Consider the following 20,392-nt stretch of genomic DNA (forward strand, 5'->3'; position numbering starts at 1 on the left):
TCCACAAACAGTATGCAAGCGTGCTTGTTTCTCCACAGGACTAACCAACAGCAGTTAATAGCATCTATATTTTCATCAGTTTGAGAAGCAAAAATATTTCATCTTCTGTAAAGTGTGTTCAGGTTCTTTGCCAATATTCTTTGCCCATTCATTCAGTTTCGCCTCTTACTGGTTTTGATAGGGTTCTTTACATTTCATAATATTAACACTGTTACATGGTGAAACCAATTTTGTATTCTAGTCTCTGTGTTCAGAACTCAAGGACTTGCTTTGATGTCACCAGTAGAAATAACTTGATACTGAAAGCACTATCAACTTTATTGTAAATCAATTAAATATTGCATTGAAATTGGCTATGAAATCTCATGATCAGTGACTAGTCCTTAAAGAGTACCCTAAAAGCAGACCTCCACCCCACAGCTGTTGTTCTCAAGCCGTTGTTGGCGATACTTTCACTGAAATCCAGTTTTGTCCTGCTGTTAGGATGCTTGAGGAGACCTGTTAGTGCTCATTTCATTTGCCCCTCAGGACAGTTAGTGACTAGTTATTACCACGTCACATAAAGTAGTACCTCTGTCTCTTGTTAGCACAGGGCACCTGTGCACTAAACACAGTGCTGTGTTGTGTGGAATTCTCTTTTCAGGAAGAAGAGTCACTGAAGACACAACTGGCATACTTTACTGAGAGCAAACACACAGGGAGGCAACTAAAAGATACGTTCGCAGATTCCCTCCGATATGTAAACAAAATTCTAAATAGCAAGTTTGGATTCACGTCTCGGAAAGTCCCTGCACACATGCCTCACATGATCGACCGAATAGTTATGCAAGAACTGCAAGACATGTAAGTCTTGCTTGTGTTTGAGTTGTTTGTGTGTGCTCAGAGCCAAGGCTGCTTGAAGTTTACATCCTTGCTACGCTGCGTTTATGGCTTTAACACTTCATGACTAGTATGTCGAAGGTATTATCTAAATAAGTGGGAAGGAAGATTCTGACTCCACAAGTGTTAGGTACTGTATATATTTTAAATATCCAGATCTTATGGTATGCTACATTTGGACAGGTTCCCTGAAGAATTTGACAAGACATCATTTCACAAAGTGCGCCACTCTGAGGACATGCAGTTTGCCTTCTCTTATTTTTATTATCTCATGAGTGCAGTTCAGCCACTGAACATATCTCAAGTTTTTGATGAAGTTGACACAGACCAATCTGGTGTCTTATCTGACAGAGAAATCCGCACGCTGGCTACCAGAATTCACGACCTGCCTTTAAGTTTGCAGGTATTGTAATTTTTTTCCCCTAAATTTAATGACATTTTGAATGAAACTTTTATATTTGACACTTTCTTTCCCCTACATACTTGAATGGAATGCAAATACAAGTAATTCTTCATATTTAATGAGGGGGTTCACATCTAGTCCATTTTAAATGCCAGGATTAAAGTCAAATTTGAAGTTCATATTTTATAAGATTACTTTTTTTAGGCTTTCAGTAGGGATTGTAATTGTATTGTCTGGAGACGAGGCAGACCATACCTGCAGATAAGATTCTCGTGACAAGCTCATTCAGGGGCTTCAGGTGTGGCCGAGTGGAGATCTTAGCCAGGTCCACGGTGTTGCAGAGCCCCTTCTGTCATGGCATCCTTTAGTCCCAGGAGTAGGACACTCACTAATGGAGAGCTCCAAGATGAATCCAGCTGCAGGACACCCATCTGGTGATCCCGTGGACCACCTTGTGTAAAACGGTGCCTCGCAGGCCCGTATGTTCTACTTTGAGACAAAGATGGGTTATTTGTATTGTTTCATTCTGCTCTTTTTAGGGTGTCTTTAAGAATCATATAGTCAAACCCTCTTTGACGATAATGCTTAAATTTTGGTGACTTTAACATTTTTATTTTTAAAACCACAATTGTTACTTGTAATGTATATATGTTTATCCTTTTATTTTTGCTTTGTTAGGACTTAACCGGTCTGGAACACGTGTTAATAAATTGTTCGAAAATGCTTCCTGCTAACATCACTCAGCTAAACAACATCCCGCCAACTCAGGAAGCATACTATGATCCCAATCTGGTGAGTGCCGTGGGTTCTTTTATGTAAAGTAGAAAGTATATCCTTATCGGGTGTTAGTTACATCATTTCCGTAGAGCACTTCAAACACTAGAAGCAGGCTCTGGTTATAGGTCTTTGGTGGAAATCAGTAGCACAGATCCAGAATCATTCGTATTTTTCTTTGGAATATCTTTTTTTCCTCCCTAATGGATGTTAAGCTAATACTGAGATTAGTTGCTTATATTCTATAAGCAGACATCCTATTCACTAAGGATAGCACCAGAGTATACTCACTGGCTTGGGAGAACCACCCTCAGGTTAAACATCAGATGGAATCCCATCTTTCATCAAAGCTCAGTTGCTTTGATGCTGGCCCTTTCTGGATCTTACCACTAGGGGCAGTGGATGGTCTATACACAAGTATATCAGAGTAGCATTTGGCTGAAATGATTGGAAGACTTTGTTGATTGTAAGATGCATCCCAGCTTCAGAGAAATGATAATGTGGAAAAAAAAAGTGCCTTTAGAATTGATGGACCAAGGTTATAGTACAGCCATTACGTGATGCTTACAGTTAATTTTTACTGATATATATGGAAGAATGTTTATAAAATAAAATTAGGTGGGGGGAAAATGGGTACTGCCATATACAGAATATGGTTTGAACTATGGAAAACTGATACCTTCACACATCCCCAGAATTAATGAAAATGACAGTAGGTTAAATCATAGGTAGTTTTTTTTTTAACATCTTTATTGGAGTATAATTGCTTTACAATGGTGTGTTAGTTTCTGCTTTATAACAAAGTGAATCAGCTATACGTATACCTATACCCCCATATCCCCTCCCTCTTGCATCTCCTTCGCACCCTCCATAACCCACCCCTCTAGGTGGTCACAGAGCACTGAGCTGATCTCCCTGTGCTATGCGGCTGCTTCCCACTAGCTATCTATTTTACATTTGGTAGTGTATATATGTCCATGCCACTCTCTCACTTTGTTCCAGCTTACCCTTCCCCCTCCCTGTGTCCTCAAGTCCATTCTCTGCGTCTTTATTCCTGTCCTGCCCCTAGGTTCTTCAGACCTTTTTTTTTTAGATTCCGTATCTATGGGTTAGCATATGGTATTTGTTTTTCTCTTTCTGACTTCACTCTGTATGACAGACTGTGTCCATCCACCTAGCTACAGATAACTCAATTTCGTTTCTTTTTATGCCTGAGTAATATTCCATTGTGTGTGTGTGTGTGTGTGTTATATATATATATATATATATATATATATATATATATATATATGTTTTTTTTTTTTAGATCATGCAGTGTGCAGTCTTGTGTCCGGCTTTTTTTTGAACATAGGTAGTTTTTTTTAATACAAATTTATTTATTTTTATTTTTGGCTGCATTTGGGTCTTTGTTGCTGCGCGCGGGCTTTTCTCTAGTGGCAGCCACCAGGGGCTACTCCTTGTTGCGGTGCGCAGGCTTCTCACTGGGTAGCTTCTCTTGTTGCAGAGCATGGGCTCTAGGTATGTGGGCTTCAGTAGTTGTGCCACTCGAGCTCAGTAGTTGTGCCACTTGGGCTCAGTAGTTGTGACTCACGGGCTCTAGAGCACAGGCTCAGTAGTTGTGGCTCATGGGCTTAGCTCTTCCACGGCATGTGGGATCTTCCTGGACCAGGGCTCGAACCCGTGTCCCCTGCATTGGCAGGCAGATTCTTAACCACTGTGCCACCATGGGAAGCCCCATAGGTAGTTCTTAATATCGTTTTTTCACACTAGTATTTTCCATATTTTCTATAATGAATAGACTACACTTTCATAATCATAATAACATGTATTTTTAAAAAACTGACCATCTTGCAAATGCTCAAGCCCTATAATTAACTGCAGATGTTTGTAAATGAATGTAGAGAAGAGTAATGAATCAGTTAAAAATCTGATTCCTGAAAGAAGGCAGTCATTCGTTTGGCATTCATTGCACACGGCAGGGATGGTATTTCTCACTTGTGTTCTCAGAGGGTCCAGGAAGCTCCCTCATGAGGAGACTGTGAGGGGCAGCCCAGCAGCTTTAGGAACCTGTAGACAAACTATAAGTATTGCTGATCATGCGTTGGTTAGTTTAGCATATGACATGGGTTTGTATACAAATGTGTCACTTAAAGCCAGTTCCCTAAATATTCTAAAACTTAAAACTATGAAATCAACAAAACTGAGGTAGAGGTATAAGACCTGGTGTCAGCCCTAAGGGAGTTTGCTCTAGTGGGGTAAACAGGCGTGAATCAGCAGGTGGAGACTAGTTCTGGGTTGTGGGTTCTCGGGAGGCCTCGCATGGAGCCGATGCGCAGTCAGGCTGATAAGAGAACGGCAGCTTGTCTTGTGAGCTGCAGCAGCTTCTTCTGGGTCTTTGGCACAATCCAGTAAAAATGCCTTGTCAGACCCAGGCTGTTATACAGAGATGTTAGTAGTTCTTTACAAGTGCGTTCTTAATGATTAAAAAGGCACATTTGGGGCTTCCCTGGTGGCCCAGTGGTTGAGAGTCCGCCTGCCGATGCAGGGGACACGGGTTCGTGCCCCAGTCCGGGAAGATCCCACATGCTGCGGAGCGGCTGGGCCCGTGAGCCATGGCCGCTGAGCCTGTGCGTCCGGAGCCTGTGCTCCGCGGCCACAGCAGTGAGAGGCCCGCGTACCGCAAAAAAAAAAAAAAAAAGGCACATTTGTAATCACTGTAGGTGTGTTCCCTGTCTCCAGAGAGAATAGAATCAAAGTTAAAAAAAAAAAAAAAGAAAGTAGATTGCATAGGCTAAAAGACATTCTCAGTTTTAGGACTTTTCAAACAATGATAAAGCTCTTTTCTGTTTTCCCCGAATTTGGAGTTACCCCAACAAAGCTAATATAATCAACTCTAAATCATCCAGAGGTCAGTGTCCTGGTTTAAATATTTTTTTAATGTATTTGTCAAAATAAAGTTCTACCAGTTATCAGAGATCTGGGTACACCCTTTCTCCAGGAGGGGGCCAGTGAGCCGAGGGTTCCAGGCTGCCCTGACTTGTCTTTTCTGGTATCTTCTTGGTGGGCAAACCCAGAGCATTGGACAGAGGAGGAAGAAAGGAGAAAGTGTGCTGGGCTCCCAAACCATCTCCACTCAGCTTCTCCCCTGGACCAGGCCTCTCTGGTCTTCACTGTCTTCGGGACCACATTGTGATCATGCTGACAGGTTGCCTTAGAGGCTACTGATGTCACCCCAGATCCAGGGAGCTTTGCGAGTGGCTCAGCCTGTTACAGTGCTCGCTCCAGACTTGTCTTTCACCATCTGTATTTCCACATCCATCCTTTCACTTGTCTGTCTTTCCTTCTCTATAAACTTTGGTTTCCTAGTAAGATTTTACAATTACCAACCCCTTGCACTTGCATAGAACTTAGAGAAGAGTGTTCTTTTCTAAGGAAGATGATCTATGCGTAGAAAACAGTTATTCATCTTTCCCTTTTACAGGCATGATGAAAGGTTCTTGAGGAATTTTAGGGCTTTTTTTTAAAGAAATGCACACATATTCATCTATTAGAGCATTTTATTGTTTTACCAAATATCTGGCATGAGGTTTAGAATCAGCAAATATCCTTTGAATGCTACGGATTAAGTAAGTAGGCTGCTTTGCTAATGGTTATAAGTTAGTCTTGAGGCTTATGCAAATAAAGCTGTTTAGAGCATAAGTACTAATTATACAGACAGCGTTAGTTAACATTACTCGAGTGAACTCTTAGCCAAGGTGTTGGCTTCATTACTGTAATTAACTGTGATTACACACAGGATATTTTCTAATTAGACTATAAGAATGACAGCTTAGCTTATGAGTATCATATAGACCACTTCATTACAGTTTATCTTCGAAATAAAAAATTATAGCAATCCCTTATAAGACTGTTTTAACAGTGTGTAGTAATGTGTGATTAAAATAAAACTTTATTCACAATAACAGGCAATTAGCATGTGGGCCATAGTATGCCAATTTGATTTTTAAAAATATTACATTAAAGTCATCTTAATTACTGAGTCTTTCTGTGCCCCCTTAAATTTTGCACCTGAGATAAATGCTTCAGTTGCCTCACCCTAGTCTTTGCCCTAATATAATGTCTGTATTTTCTCGCAGCCACCAGTCACTAAAAGTCTAGTAACCAACTGTAAACCAGTAACTGATAAAATCCACAAAGCGTATAAGGACAAAAACAAATATAGGTAAGTACTACATACATTTTCTCTTTGTTTAATGATAATTATGAGTGGTATTTTCATAATTTTACCATAGTTTATTAAGCATTCTTTGAAATTTATGTGAGATCATTTTCTTTAGTAATATGGAAAAATTAAGTCATTCCAAGGATGCTGATTTTTTAAGTTTTTATGAAATGCTTTTCTTATTGAAATTCTATTTTACATATCCACATGAATTTTTAACTCTTTAAATATGTTTTGATATTAGATTTGAAATCATGGGAGAAGAAGAAATTGCTTTTAAGATGATTCGTACCAATGTTTCTCATGTGGTTGGCCAGTTGGATGATATAAGAAAAAACCCCAGGTACTGTTGTTGTTTGTTGTCGTTGTTTTTAATTTAGAACATTTTAGGTTCTCAGTGCAATTGAATAGAAAGTATGGAGGAAAAAAAGCAGTAGGACTAGAGAGACGAGAGTGGCTTATTTCTGTTTGGAGCAGACGGAAATGTCTAACGGTAGAGGCAGTGTTTGAACCGAGAGATGGGAGTTGTGAGTTGAGATCGGGCCCTGCGTGCATGGACATCTCAGAGTCCAGTGACAGGACTGTTCAGTGAGGCTGAGGGCTGGGCTGAGGGGCGGACAGCATCGTCGGGGAGGTGAGGCCAGACGGCTAGCACTCAGAGCTCCCAGAGAAGTTGTTTTGGTGGTTAGACCTATCTTTGCAATTCAAAGTAAAGTTCCAGTTAGCTTCTGAGGAAAAAGGAATGCTACCATAAATGTGAAAATTAATCCAGTAAACTGCAGTCATTCTTTGGGGATAAATTCAATGTTCAGGTTTACATAAACCTTGAAAATTTCCAGCCTGGCCCCCTAACAGTTGCCCTAGTTCGATAAAATTGGTTAAAATCTGCATTTTTGAGTTTTGAACTTTAGTGGGAAATAGGTGTTTCAGTAGTTTCTCAGAAAAAAGACCTTGGCATATGAAATTGAATGTTTTCATCTGAGTTTTTCAAATGCTTTTGGAAGTTTTCAGTTTTATCTCATTTAAATTATCATCTTAATTATACATGATCAGAGGTGTAAAATTTCCGGGCATTTTAAAGCCATGGTATTTTTTCTTAAAATTCCATTCTTGATTTTTGGGCAGGGGGGAATATGGAATTTTAAGAGAAATGAAAATATTTTTAATACTTACTAGTATATTCATAAAATATTTCCTACAAAATAACAAATATTTCCCACAAGCTAAGCAAACAATAAGCCATAATAATTCAGAACCACCCAGCTTGCAGCTCTTTTTGTACATGCTGTTCCCTTCTTGGAATGCCCTGCTCAAATTTAAAAAAACAAAAACAACCTTAAGAGCCAATTTCAGTACTTGCTTGTTGCTTCCCCCATTCTATCGACGTGCTTGCTCAGTCCTTGGTGATCTGTAGTGAGACCAATTGAGAATTTAGAGTTTTTAGTTGTACCCCATACTTTTATGTCTGTGCCAGTTTGAAAGTTGCTGGGCGAGAGGATTCAGACATCTTCATGATACTTAAAGGGATAGGGTTTTGCTGAAAAGACCCAAGGCAGGACAGGCTTTTCCAGCAGTGTCTGCTGGGCCCAGACACGTCCTATAACCCTGAACAGATAGTATCATTTTTAAGTCCGGGGTGGAAAACCAGCCTTCTGACTTGCACTTGAAGGACAGGTTTATCGCATGAACAGGGAATCTAGGAGAGGCAGGATCTGGGCTCTGCTTCCCTTCCTGCTTGTGTTGGCTTCATCCTCAGGCTGGAGACAGGGCACCTCAGCAGTTCCAGTGTCCCTGCAGACATAGCCATGTTCTGAGGCTACAGGGGACTGTCCCTTCCTGTGTGTCGCGTGTTGTTCCCTCCCCCATTTCTATACCAGTCGCCGTGAAGGGGAGGGATTCACTTAACGCTAGTCAGAAGCTGACTCTGGGTTGGGGTGCGGTTGCCTACCTTTGAGTCAGCTCATGGGGGAGAACTACGGAGCAAAATGCAAGTTCTCTTAGGAAGGAGAGGGAGTGTTTGCTGGGCACCCAGCAAGGTCTGCTTTAGTTACCCTGTGTCTACACATACTCTTTGTCTCATACACATACTTACTTCTTTAACTTTTCCCAACTTATTGAAAAATTTTGAAGATACAGGAAAAACTGAAAAAAATAGTACAATAAACCCTTAGCTCAGACTTTTAAATTTTCAGCATTTTGTCATGTCTGTCTGCTCTCTCTCTTCATCTCTCTGCATGAACACAAAAACACACAGGTTTGGTGTCTGTTTTGTTTGCTAAACCATTTGAAAATTAGTTGCAAACATCCAGACCCTTTACCTCTCATTATTTTAGCACATCTTCTTCTTTTTTTGGCTGCATTGGGTCTTTGTTGCTGGGCGCAGGCTTTCTCTAGTTGTGGTGAGCGGGGGCTACTCTTCGTTGCGGTGCGTGGGCTTCTCATTGCGGTGGCTTCTTTTGTTGCGGAGCATGGGCTCTAGGCGTGTGGGCTTCAGTAGTTGTGGCATGTGGGCCCAAGAGCACGTGGGCTCAGTAGTTGTGGCACAGGCTCAGTAGTTGTGGCTCATGGGTTCTAGAGCACAGGCTCAGTAGTGTTTAGCACATCTTCTAAACAGAGTCATTCTCCTTTATACCACAGGACCACTAACACATATCTAAGAACCTTAACACTGACTAAAATAATACCAACTAATAGATGGTCTATATTCATACTTCACCAGTTGCATCCAGATGCCCTTTACAGCTGTTATTTGTTTTTAATCTAGGGAACAGTCAAGCCTCATGCACTGTATTTGGTTGACATAACTCTTTAATATCCTTTAATTTAAACTTCCCCAACTTTAGAGGAGACAGGATAATGAACTCTCACTTACTCATCACTCATCTTCAAGAGCTGAGACTTTTCTCCTCCGTTGTCTTTTATAAGCATTTATGTTTTTAACTTTGTTGGTTTGAAATGGTATCAAGTTAATTCATTGCAATTAAGTCCACAGGTTCCCCACCTCTCTTTTTTTAAACCATATACATGTTGGCATGTGCCTATGAAGAAATCAGATTGTATAGTCTGTAGATGTCCTGAACTTTGGGCTTTTTTGATGGTCTCCCGGTTGTTTAACGTGCCCCTCTGTCCCCTGTATTTCCTGTACGTTGGTAGTAGGATCTGAGGGCTTTATTAGACTTGATAAAATTGTAAAAAAAAAAAAAAATTAAAATTAAATGTACTTCAAAAGTGGTGTTATCCCTACCTACTGTTTTAATGGGCCCTCAGTTTAGTGACTTTTGCCGGGAAGAGAACCTGAAACAAGTAGGGAAGCACCACTGTAAACTACTTTTTGCTGGAACTCTAGCATCTTACAGCCTGGCTGGAGACATGTTAAGAAGTCGTCATCAATCTCATAAAATCTATAGCTATAAGGAACCATCTCTAATGCAGTGATCTACAGGACTGTTCTTAGTAATGTAACTGTATCAGTTCAGAGAACTCAGTGGTAGGCATTTAGTAGTTTTTCCCTGGATGCTAACAGAATGCTTCAGTCAGGGACATGCCAAATAGAAATTAAAATAATTTACTCCCATAGCTAGAAGGCACATTCAAAATTATCTACCCTAGTTCTTTTTGTTTTACAGGAGAGGAATATTTAAAGAAAAATTTTACAGAACATTATTCCCCTAGAGAATCATATCAGTAAATGCAACAGCTTGGGACATAAGTCCATTTGAAATATATTTGGAATCCACACTTCTTTTGTTAGGTAAGGATCATCCTTATGATAACCAGTAATAACCCTGGGTCTCTCTTGTTTCCAGGAAGTTTGTTTGCCTGAATGACAACATTGACCACAATCATAAAGATGCCCAGACAGTGAAGGCTGTTCTCAGGGACTTCTACGAATCCGTCTTCCCCATCCCATCCCAGTTTGAGCTGCCACGGGAGTATCGAAACCGTTTCCTTCATATGCATGAGCTGCAGGAATGGTAAGTTTTCCTGTTTCATATACGTACATGTGTATTTTTTTTTTAGAGGGATAAAATTTCTTTACTGTGTTATTTGCTTTCTTTGTAAAATACACGTATAGTTTATATTGAGCTCACTGGCTGAGCACACTTTCTGAGCCTTATTCGTCATCACTGCCATCAGAGTGGCTGCCCCGTTTCTTGAGTACCTGCTGGGCAGTATATTTACTCTTTACAAGGAAAGGTGCTACTCTTGTTGCCACGTTACAGGTGAGAGCACAGTAACAGAAGTGAGTGATTTGCTCAAGGTGGAGTAGCTGACAGGTGGCAAGTCCAGCCTGATTCCTGACCCTCCACACGTTCGTTCCACTGTATTCCAAAGCTGCTTTAGAATGTTTCCTTCTTTGATTTTTACTACCATTTACTACCAACACTTAATTAGAAAGATAATTTTATCTTTCAATTTAGGGAAATTTTTGACCCCTTGCCTGCCCACCATGCAAGGCACTAGGAATAGGGGCGAGCCTCGGAGATGTCGCGGGTTCCAGGCCACTGCCTTTCCCAGTTCATATAAAAGTTATGTTAAGACTGTATTGTAGTCTATTAAATGTGCAATAGCATTATATCTAAAAAAAAGTACATTCCTTAATTTTAAAATATTTGCTAAAAATGCTAACCATCATCTGAGCCTTCAGCAAGTTGTAGTAATATCAAAGGTCATTGATCATAGATCACCGTGACAAACATAATAATTAAGAAATTTGAAATACTGCAAGAATTGCCAAGATGTGATACAGAAATACGAAGTGAGCAAATGCTGTTGGGAAAATGGTGCCGATAGACTTGCTTGACACAGGGCTGTGGAGTGCAGTAAAGTGAGGCCAGTTAGATGCGGTATTGCCTGTGCAAGACAGAAGGGACACTGCGCCGGCCTTCACCAGAAGCCAGCTAACCAGCCGTGACACGAAGGACTATAGGCTTCAGTGCTCTCAGAGTACAGAGGAGGAAGCAGCTAGTTCCATGACAGGACGGTGACATTTGGACTTGGTTTTGGACTTGGTTTTGAATTATGAAAAGGACTTTTCCAGGTAGGAAGAGTTCCTTTGTACCTGCAAAGACACCGAGCTACAGAAGACAGTGCTGTGGAGAGGGAAAGGAGAAATTGTGAAGGGCTGTATCTGAATTAGACATCTTTCTTTAGAGAATAGGGGTTCCCAGGAGAGATTTTTTTAGATGTCTGTCCCATCAGACTTCACGATTTGGAAAGATAACTAACAGTGGTTGCGGGGTTGGACTGGTGAGTAAGGCAGTGTTGTCTGGGAACTTGAGGCAGAGAGACAAGCAGTAAGCATTTCACTTGTCCTGGAAACAGACAGTCAAGGTGTGAACCAAGGACATGGCCCAGGGAATAGAGAGAAAGCAGTAGATACAATTGGCAGAGATTTGAGAGAGTAAATTAGCAGACCTTGGCAGCTAGAGCTCTTTGGTGTCTTGCAGTTGGGTAAGTGAGACAATTAGCATGTGTATTGCTACTATGTACATATTTTTATTTTCATAAGGAGAAGTTGTTACTAAATAACTTGTCTTCTAGCAATGGCAAGGAACGGCTTCTCACCATTTTCACTTTGCTTTAGCTCAGAGGAAAAAGATCTTTGGACGGTTCCAGCTGTCAATCCCCACAAATCCAGTTCGTGACTAAATTCACCTTCAAGGGCCCTACTGAATAAGAAAGGAGTGGGTTTAAGAGTAGCTGGAGAGGGCTTTGATTTCTGTGTTGTACAGATGACGTGAATCAGGTGCAGGTTGCTGATCTGGGGGCTTCCTTTTCCTCAGCCCACCCCGCTTCTGTGTCATCTCTCACTGCTGACCCACCAACACCGCCCTGCTCTCTGCTGGGTTGGCCAAAAAGTTCCTTCTGGTTTTTCCACATTACGGAAGAAAACCTGAACGAGCTTTTTGGCCACCCCGATAGAAACTTTTTCCTTCGCTTTCCTTTCGTGATCCTGCACTCCTGAGTCCCCGTCATCTTCCCCTGGTTTCCTGCAGTGGCTTTCCTCCTGTCCCTTTCTCGGGAATAGCAGCTTCTGCACTTAGAGCAGTCCACGTGGTGTGCTTGTCGCTCCTTGTAGACTGTGAGCCCTCGTCAGGGCAGAGACTGGCTCTCCCTGTCCGAGTCCACTTGCATCCCTGGTGCATAGCAGGTGCTCAGTGCATGGCTGGCTGAGGGGAGCTCAGCTCCCCTTCGGCTGTTACAGGGTTCTCTGGTCACTGGGGCAACTCATTAGCTGTGTCACAGCCTGTGGCTTCTTAGCTCTTCAAATTACACATAGATTCTGAATGATACTGTAGACGTTAGAACTCAGTGAGCTGGTTTTTGATCCTCTTAACGTAGGAAACACAGGAGGAAGAACAGTGCAGGGCAGGGTACTATTTGGAATATGTGACTCAGAGTAGAGACACCCACTACCAGGCAGGTGTGAATAAGCCTGGAACTCAGCGCAGAGGCCTAAACCTGGCAGTTGTTAGCATATCTTCTAAGCCTTATGTTAAGCATTTATTTAATCTTCATAACAAATTATTATTTCCAAATTACAGGTGATGAAACTGCTGTACTCCCATTTATCCCCAATATCCTATCTCTCTCCTAGGCCAGTTGATTCCACCCTCAGAATGTCTCTTCTGTTGCTTCCTTCCTTCCAGTCTCACGGCCCTAGCACAGCCCTCATTCTTTTCTCTGCCCAGACTAACCGGATTGCCTGCCTCTAGCCACCTGCTTTGACATCCGTCCTTCAGACGGCCACCATTTGCACCCCGATTGTGACATACACACACGCACATGCTATATATCACCCCCCTTCCCCCAGAGTATTATGTCCAAACACTATTGCATGGTTTTCCAGAACAACTGCGGTTCACACCTACCTGCTTCTCCTTGGCCGAGTGTCCCTCGTGCCTCCATGCCAGACTTGGCTCAGTTCAGCAGGACCCAGTTTGCAGCGACTGCTGATCCCCTTTCTCAGCCACAGGCTCTCCTTCCCCACTTCAAGGCTCAAATGGAGTGTCACCATCTCTGTGGTGCTTTCCTCATTTTGCTGTTTTTCCACAAGATGCTGCTTTTGATAATAGATATTTCTGTCCACCTGTGTGATGGCGAGTTGTCTGCACGTCAGCGCCTCCCCAGGTTTGCAGATACTTTAGAGCAGGGACTTCTCCTTGTCACCTTGCTGTATCCACAGGAGGTGTTGATTGGGTGACTGAGTGAATACAAATGAATGAAAGAGGGGGTTTAATTTGTTAAAAATTCTCATTTTCTTTTGAAGTCCTCTCCCCTGCCTGGGTAACTTTTACTAATTCAAATATTTACTATAACAATGAAAATCTGAACTCAGTTGGGAAATGTATAATTATGTTAACATTTTAGAATTGCCTCCAGACACTGTTTTTGTGTTTCACAACATTGTTTTTGCTAAACTAGTATAATTTGCTAAACTAGTAAATAGTATATAGTTTTACTTAGTTTTACTAAGTAATGATAGTTAAACCCTACACAGAACTACATATTTTCCTTCTTTTCTCTCTGAACAGGAGGGTGTATCGAGACAAATTGAAGTTTTGGACTCATTGTGTGCTAGCAACATTGATTATGTTTACTGTATTCTCATTTTTTGCTGAACAGGTAAGTTTTATATTTATGTGGATGTCAAACAGTATTTCTTGATATATTAATCTGGTTTGTTTTTAAAGAAAATGATATAAATTCATAAGAAAAAAATGTTTATTTCTCCTATTGGCTTATACTCATGTTAAATATTTCATAATATTCAGGCAACAGTCATAATCGCCTTTTTTTTCCATTTATCTTCTAAATCTATAACCAGTATTCTTTGTACCTGGAGCTCAATAAATAGAGCTTTTCAGTTTTAGCCTGAAGTCTGCAAGTCAAACTATTTTAAACCAAAGAAACCACCTCGAATCTGCATCTGATACTAATTTTCTGTGGGTCTCCAATTTTCTTTCTTTTATTCTTTCCAAACTAGTGGCCACAGTGTCTTACCTTCAGGGCTCCCCCTGTTCTGCTGATGGTGCCTGGCTCGGGCACACGGCCCGTCTCTCTCCCACTTACATTTCCTTTGGGAGTTCATCTCCACACAGGCGCACACACAGCCACCTCCCAGAAGTTAGTTAGAGGCAGATTTGTGAGGTCAAAAGAAAGGGATAAGCGAATCCTCATTAGGCCACAGCAGGTGTGAAATGCACTGAAAAGAAAGGATTCGGAAGGAAGGGACGGGTGGCTGACCCGCCTCGTGCCAGGCAGGCGAACCTGCCTCAGCCTCATTCCAGGTGACTCTCAAGTGGAGCTTTGCTGGCTGTCAGGATGGGAAGCTTACACTGAGTTTACTTACAATGAGGAGGCCGCGGCGTGGGGCGGGGCGGCGTGGGGCGGAGGCCTGAGAACTGAGAGCTTTAGGATAAATAGCCCTGGGCTTCGTGCTGCAGATGGAAGGAAGCTCAGGAAATCAAGGTCTGGCCGGCGAGCAGGACTGCAGTTTAACCTCCATCCACTTCCCACGGGATAGAAACCTTCCGCTTGATCTTGTTGGCAAGTAAAAATCTTAGAAAAAAATCTTAAAACAGATTGTACCTGCTTTTAGAACGGAGGTCCAGCGAGGAACCTGAGTCAGCTGTGTGCTGGCCTGCGATGGGGAGGAGAGGGACACTGGCTGAAAGGAGCAGCTGGCGGCCATGGAAGGAACAGGGGGGTCTTTCTTCGCTCTCGTTTATACCTGCAGAGAATAGGGGACCAGAGGGGCGGGAGGAGGCGGGGAGGAAGGGAAGAGAAACCCCCTCCCCCCGCCGCCCCCGACACCCTGCTCTTCACGTACCTGAATCGAATTCCTTAACTCCTGCACACTCACAGACGAGCCAGTGCTGCCTCTCCCCCGGCCCCAGAATCCCAGCTCATCATCCAGACCACGGTGGTCCATGCTTGGGCAAAGTCCTGCTCTCACCTCAAGATGGAGCAGTAGAAACTGAAACTGTAAAGAACATTTTCTCATTGAAACTTCCTTATAAAGGTGGTCAGGTTTTCTATTTCAGACGTATCATGGATAAACTGTTTCTATTAGAAGTATTTATCCAAGTTCTAAGCTACTAAGTTATAAATGAACTTCTGTATTTCAACCCATTCATGAACTTGAAAATACAGGCAATGCCCAATGATTATTGCTGTGGTTACTAAGTATAGGAAAAAAAGTGGTGATAGAAAATTCTTAAAAAAAATTAAAATTCCAACTTACACATGTAGTCATTTTCAAACCCAGAGACAATATCTTAATGGCTGAAGAGTCCGTTTCCTTCAGTAGAAAGACTTGACAAACAGACATTGTGAAAATAAATATATGTGGTAATTGCTATGTAAAAATCTGTAGTTTTTATAGGTCTTAAAAAAATGAAACTTGGACCAAAGTAACTTTAACCCTACAAAGCCAAACAAAATCAGCGGTTGGTTTCATTTTGAGGGGAGGAATGATGGAGACTTGTTTGCTGTTTTTTATGTATAGGACTGTGGAAAAGATTAAGGTCATAGGACCCTCAGAAAGAAAGTTAAAGTTTGTCAACCTGGAGAATTAAAATTTATTTTCTGTCTTTCATCCTTTAGTTAATTGCACTTAAGCGGAAGATATTTCCCAGAAGGAGGATACACAAAGAAGCTAGTCCTGATCGAATCAAGGTATAAAGGATATTCATCTGAAAATCTACCTCAGCATTCACTGAGCATTTTAAAACTCGACATCAGAGATGTCTTCATGATGTAATGCTTAGCCAGCTTGGCCTGAAGAAGGAATAACATCCAGTATAATACTTGTTTCCTGGAATGAATATAGCCCACTGACCAGGAATTGCTTAACCAACACATGGAAAATTTGTGTGTTGAGCAGCTCTGGTTTTACTTTTAAAGCATCTGCTCATGGACCGGTCTTTCTTTTAATGAAAAGCCTCACTGATGAGAGACAGCAATGGTTGTTGCTGTGGGAACTGAGCAGCTAACTAATATGAGAAGCCTAAGCCAGCTTGAGTGCTATTGCTAAGAGTCCCCAGTCTTTTGCATTCCAAAGCTTTTTGCTGTGGTTTTACATTTTGGGTTTTTTTTTGTTTGTTTCTTTCTTCCATTTCTCATTTTTAAAGTAAGTAGATACTAAGTTAACTAAGTTATCCTTGCTTTTGAAAACAATGAATTGGGATGTGTAAACATGTTTTTATAGATGTTATTTAACTAATGCAGCAATATCATGTCCTGTTGGCAGTATGTAAATTATGGATTTTATTAACATTTAAAACAATGTGATCTTAACCCACTTACCATTATTTATGAGCTCAGTGACTGACATCTGATACTTTGTGCTTGTTTTCTTCAGCCCCTAAGAATACTGTGATTTCATGTGGAGGCCTGATTACAAAGGGCTAGAGTTACGTAGCTGAGCTACTTGCCAGGTGTAATTATGTTTTGAAGATGTACATATTCAAAAAGAAGTGCCTCATTTTAGAAATGAGCAGTGCTGATGGTAGTGGCCCATAACAGTGGTATCTTCTTTAATACTCATCAGTATATGCCAGTAGCTGGCTCTCAATCAGTTTCACATAATGAAGGGTCAGGAAACTTTTTCTGTAAAAAGCCACATGGTAAATATTTGCAGGCCACATATGTCTATGTTGCATATTCTTTGTTTAGTTTAGCTTTTGTTTTTAACAATCCTTTTGTTTTTAACAATCCCAAACGAAACACTAGCAAGCCAGGTTAGTTCATTCTCCAAAGGAGCAACACTTTATGATCAGGCTGGGCCCATTCCAGGATTGCAGGTTGGCCCAACACTTGAAAAGCAGTGCAAATCACATTCGAGTTTTAAACCATGTCTAACTCGCAGCTGTAACAAAACAGGCCACCAGCTGGATTTGGGCCATAGGCCATGGTGTGTGACCACTGGGATAGAGAATTAGTATTTTTATGTGTGGCTAAGCCCTGATGTTCAGCCGTGTTTTATTTATGTCATCGTACTGTGGATTTTATGTGTCCTTTTTGAACTCTGACAGGTATTTTAGATCATGATCTTAACAGTATTCTTTCAAAATGGCATACATATTTTGTAAGAAGATCTTGTAAATAACTGTGTTTGTGCTGTAAGAGTTATGTATTTCAAAAATTGAAGTCTCATAAAAACTTACATTTTATCTGCTGCTTTGATTTTTAATCTTTGAGGAGTGAGTTCATTATCCAGATCCAGAAATCATTTTGAGTTCTTATGTGGCATGTCAGGATCTGTCCTTAACACAACTGAAATTAAGTGGAAAGCAGTGTAAGGAGAGGGTGGTAGTATTACAACCTGGAGAATGTCATTATATGGGGGAAAATCAGTTCTAAATGGGATTTATGTGGTAAAAATTTAGGGGTTATCTGGGTATCATTCTTAACGTGAAGAATTCTAGAAAAGTTAGAGAAATGAATATTTGGGTGTGATGGAGATTTCTGGTCAGGTGAATATAATCCACACCTTATTCAGAGCTTAATAGATAATGAGATGGATAACAGAATCAGAATGTTCATAGAATCATTTATCTAATGATTCAGTAGAATCATTAGAACAAAAGAACCTCAGAAGTTGATGAGTCATCAAATGGTCTTCCAGAATTTTAAAGCCTCAGAACCAATAGTCCAAATGAAACCCTCTGGAAGACCAGTACATAACACAGAAGAGGGAAAGCTGCTCATCCTACCTGACCCCAAGGCAGTGCCTCCAAAACTCCCAGGCTTCACAGGCAGAGTTTCAAAGCCCCACATCTTGTATGTGATCATCGAGGACACTAGGGTCAGGAAGATTACGTGACTTGTCCAAGGTCTCACAGCCAGTTGGGAGCAGAGGTGGGCTGGAGCCCAGCTTGTCTCTTTCTCTAGTTCCCTCCAGGCCATGCCGCCTCCCCAGGACACAGTGGCATGTGCAGGTGAAAAGCACACTCTCTGCGGTCCAACTTACGGGGTTGGAGTCCTCGCTCCTAGACATTGATTGCCAAGATTCAGCTTTCTCTTCTAAAATGTAGGAGGCAGTACTGCTGTCTGCGTACCTCATAGGCTTCTGGTGAGGATGGAAGAAATGTCATATGCAACATACACAGCACAGTGCCTGGCAAATACTCCTGCCTGATAAATGTAAGTGGTGAGGATGATAGTGAGGAAAGTATGTAAAAGGATTGTTATCCAGGTCAGGGGTGAGGTTTCCAGTGTAGTCTTTAGGGTGAAATTATTACACTGCCCTTAGCTAAGAAAGTGACACATTTTCTAATTAAAAATACTTTTTGCCTACTTTTTCTTAAAGTGTTTATTTTTAAAACTGTTTCTACATACACCAAAAAGCATACAAATAATGATCAAGGGTTTAAAAGTAAAATGTGATTGCAGCTTAGGTCAGAACATTTAAGGAAGGACTAGAACTAATCCCCCAAAATTCTTCCAGAGTGTGGAAAAGAGAAGGAAAACATTGTCTAATTTTTCCGTCAAGGTCAACACAACCCCACACCAAAGCCTGGTTCAGTTGCCACAAGAAAGGAAAAACCATAGGCCAGTCTACCTCAGGGGAATCCCAAACGAAACACTAGCAAGCCAGGTTAGTTCATTCTCCAAAGGAGCAACACTTTATGATCAGGCTGGGCCCATTCCAGGATTGCAGGTTGGCCCAGCACTTGAAAAGCAGTGCAAATCACATCAGGAGGACCAAAAAGGGAAACTGCATGTTAATCTTTTTTAAAGGAAGCAAGGTTCATCGAGATTAAGAAAAAATTTAAAGTAGAGTCTAGCATAATAACTTCCCATCCATCAACAGTTACCAACATTTTGCCACATTTGTTTGCTGCATTATTTTTCTTTGTTGATATATTTTAAAGTAAGTCCTAGACTTCCTGGAGACAGGGAGACGGGGGAGGGGCTTCCTGTCAGTCTCATTGCTCATCCTTCCATCTGCCGTGATAACAGCTGTCTGCATCTTACTGGGCACATTTTATGTGCTAAATGCACAAATCTAACACTTGCTTAAGGAAAAAGAAAGAGGGGTACAGGAGACACGCTGCCAGGACCGGGGCTCAGCACTGCCCATCCTTGCCCCTCTCTGCATGTCAGCTTTCTCTCCATGGTGGGCTTGTGGCAGTTCCTGGCTCACATTCCGCAGAGAGGCAGGAAGCTTCCTCTCTGGCTCTAATACTGAAAACCTTGGTGGAGATGAGTTACTACGATTGGCTCAGTCTAGGTTCTGTCCCCATTTCTGTGGTCAGGGGATGGAGACTTCTTACCAAAAGAAGGGAAGGGGTGCTGGGCTGATAAAAACACCACTCCAGCTTCACAGAACAAAGATTGGGTGCACATGGACGTCCAAGTTTCTGGATTAATTACTCAGGTTGAAGGCAAGCTGCCATATTTGAGAGCAGCTGGAAAAATCAAATCTGTTGATTAGAATACAGTGAACCTTATAATTTTTTTCATTATTGAAAGGATTCAAAGAAATGTATGGAGAGCATCAGTACAGTACCTGTCACATGATAAGTGCTCCAGAAGTGGTTCACAGTTAGTCCCAAGTTCTTTCTGATCTTCCTTCTGCTTTTCCTCCCTTGCCAGTCTTGCCCTGGACACACACTGTGCCAGCCACATCACATTTTTCCAAACATGCTCTGCACTTTTATGCCTCTATTCCCTTGCAAATGCTGTTCTTATTGCTTGACCTGTGTTTTCCATATCTGTTAAACTCCTGCTCATACCTCCAGATCCATCACCAATAGTTGCTCTACTGACAATTTTCTAAAAGACTGGCTATGTCACCTTGAGTCCTTTGAGACTATGACTAAGGAAATAAGGGATATAATATTTAAGCTTTCAAAGGACCTTGACAAGATTCTACAGCACTGCCGACTAAAGAAAATGAGAGGGAGGGGGATCGAGGTGGAGTAAGAAGATGTGGAGCTCACCTCCCCCCACAAACGCATCAAAAATGAATCTACATGTGGACCAGTTCTCATAGAAAACTAACTGGAAACTTGCAGAATAATTCCTGTACATCAAGGCTGCAAGAAGGATTCCCACGTGGTTGGGTAGGAATAGGAAGAAAAACATCGGCTCGGAAACAG

General features: G+C 41.5%; 1 protein-coding gene across 4 annotated transcripts in view; it reads left to right on the forward strand.

Annotated features, from left to right (window-relative positions):
- Window positions 1–17,458, forward strand: part of GNPTAB (N-acetylglucosamine-1-phosphate transferase subunits alpha and beta) — an 80,330-nt gene extending 62,872 nt beyond the window's left edge. For all 4 annotated transcript variants that reach the window (XM_081249463.1, XM_081249464.1, XM_081249465.1 and 1 more), the window contains 8 exons: window positions 644–843; window positions 1,063–1,282; window positions 1,961–2,074; window positions 6,193–6,278; window positions 6,523–6,621; window positions 10,085–10,252; window positions 13,817–13,907; window positions 15,891–17,458. In XM_081249463.1, coding sequence (XP_081105589.1) covers window positions 644–843; window positions 1,063–1,282; window positions 1,961–2,074; window positions 6,193–6,278; window positions 6,523–6,621; window positions 10,085–10,252; window positions 13,817–13,907; window positions 15,891–15,968 — 1,056 coding nt within the window. In that variant the 3' untranslated portion in view covers window positions 15,969–17,458. The remainder of the gene's footprint in view (window positions 1–643; window positions 844–1,062; window positions 1,283–1,960; window positions 2,075–6,192; window positions 6,279–6,522; window positions 6,622–10,084; window positions 10,253–13,816; window positions 13,908–15,890) is intronic.
- The last annotated feature ends 2,934 nt before the right edge of the window (window positions 17,459–20,392 follow it).

The sequence above is a fragment of the Mesoplodon bidens genome, assembly GCF_964165515.1.
Source record: "Mesoplodon bidens genome assembly, chromosome: 11".
Lineage (NCBI taxonomy): Eukaryota > Metazoa > Chordata > Mammalia > Artiodactyla > Ziphiidae > Mesoplodon > Mesoplodon bidens.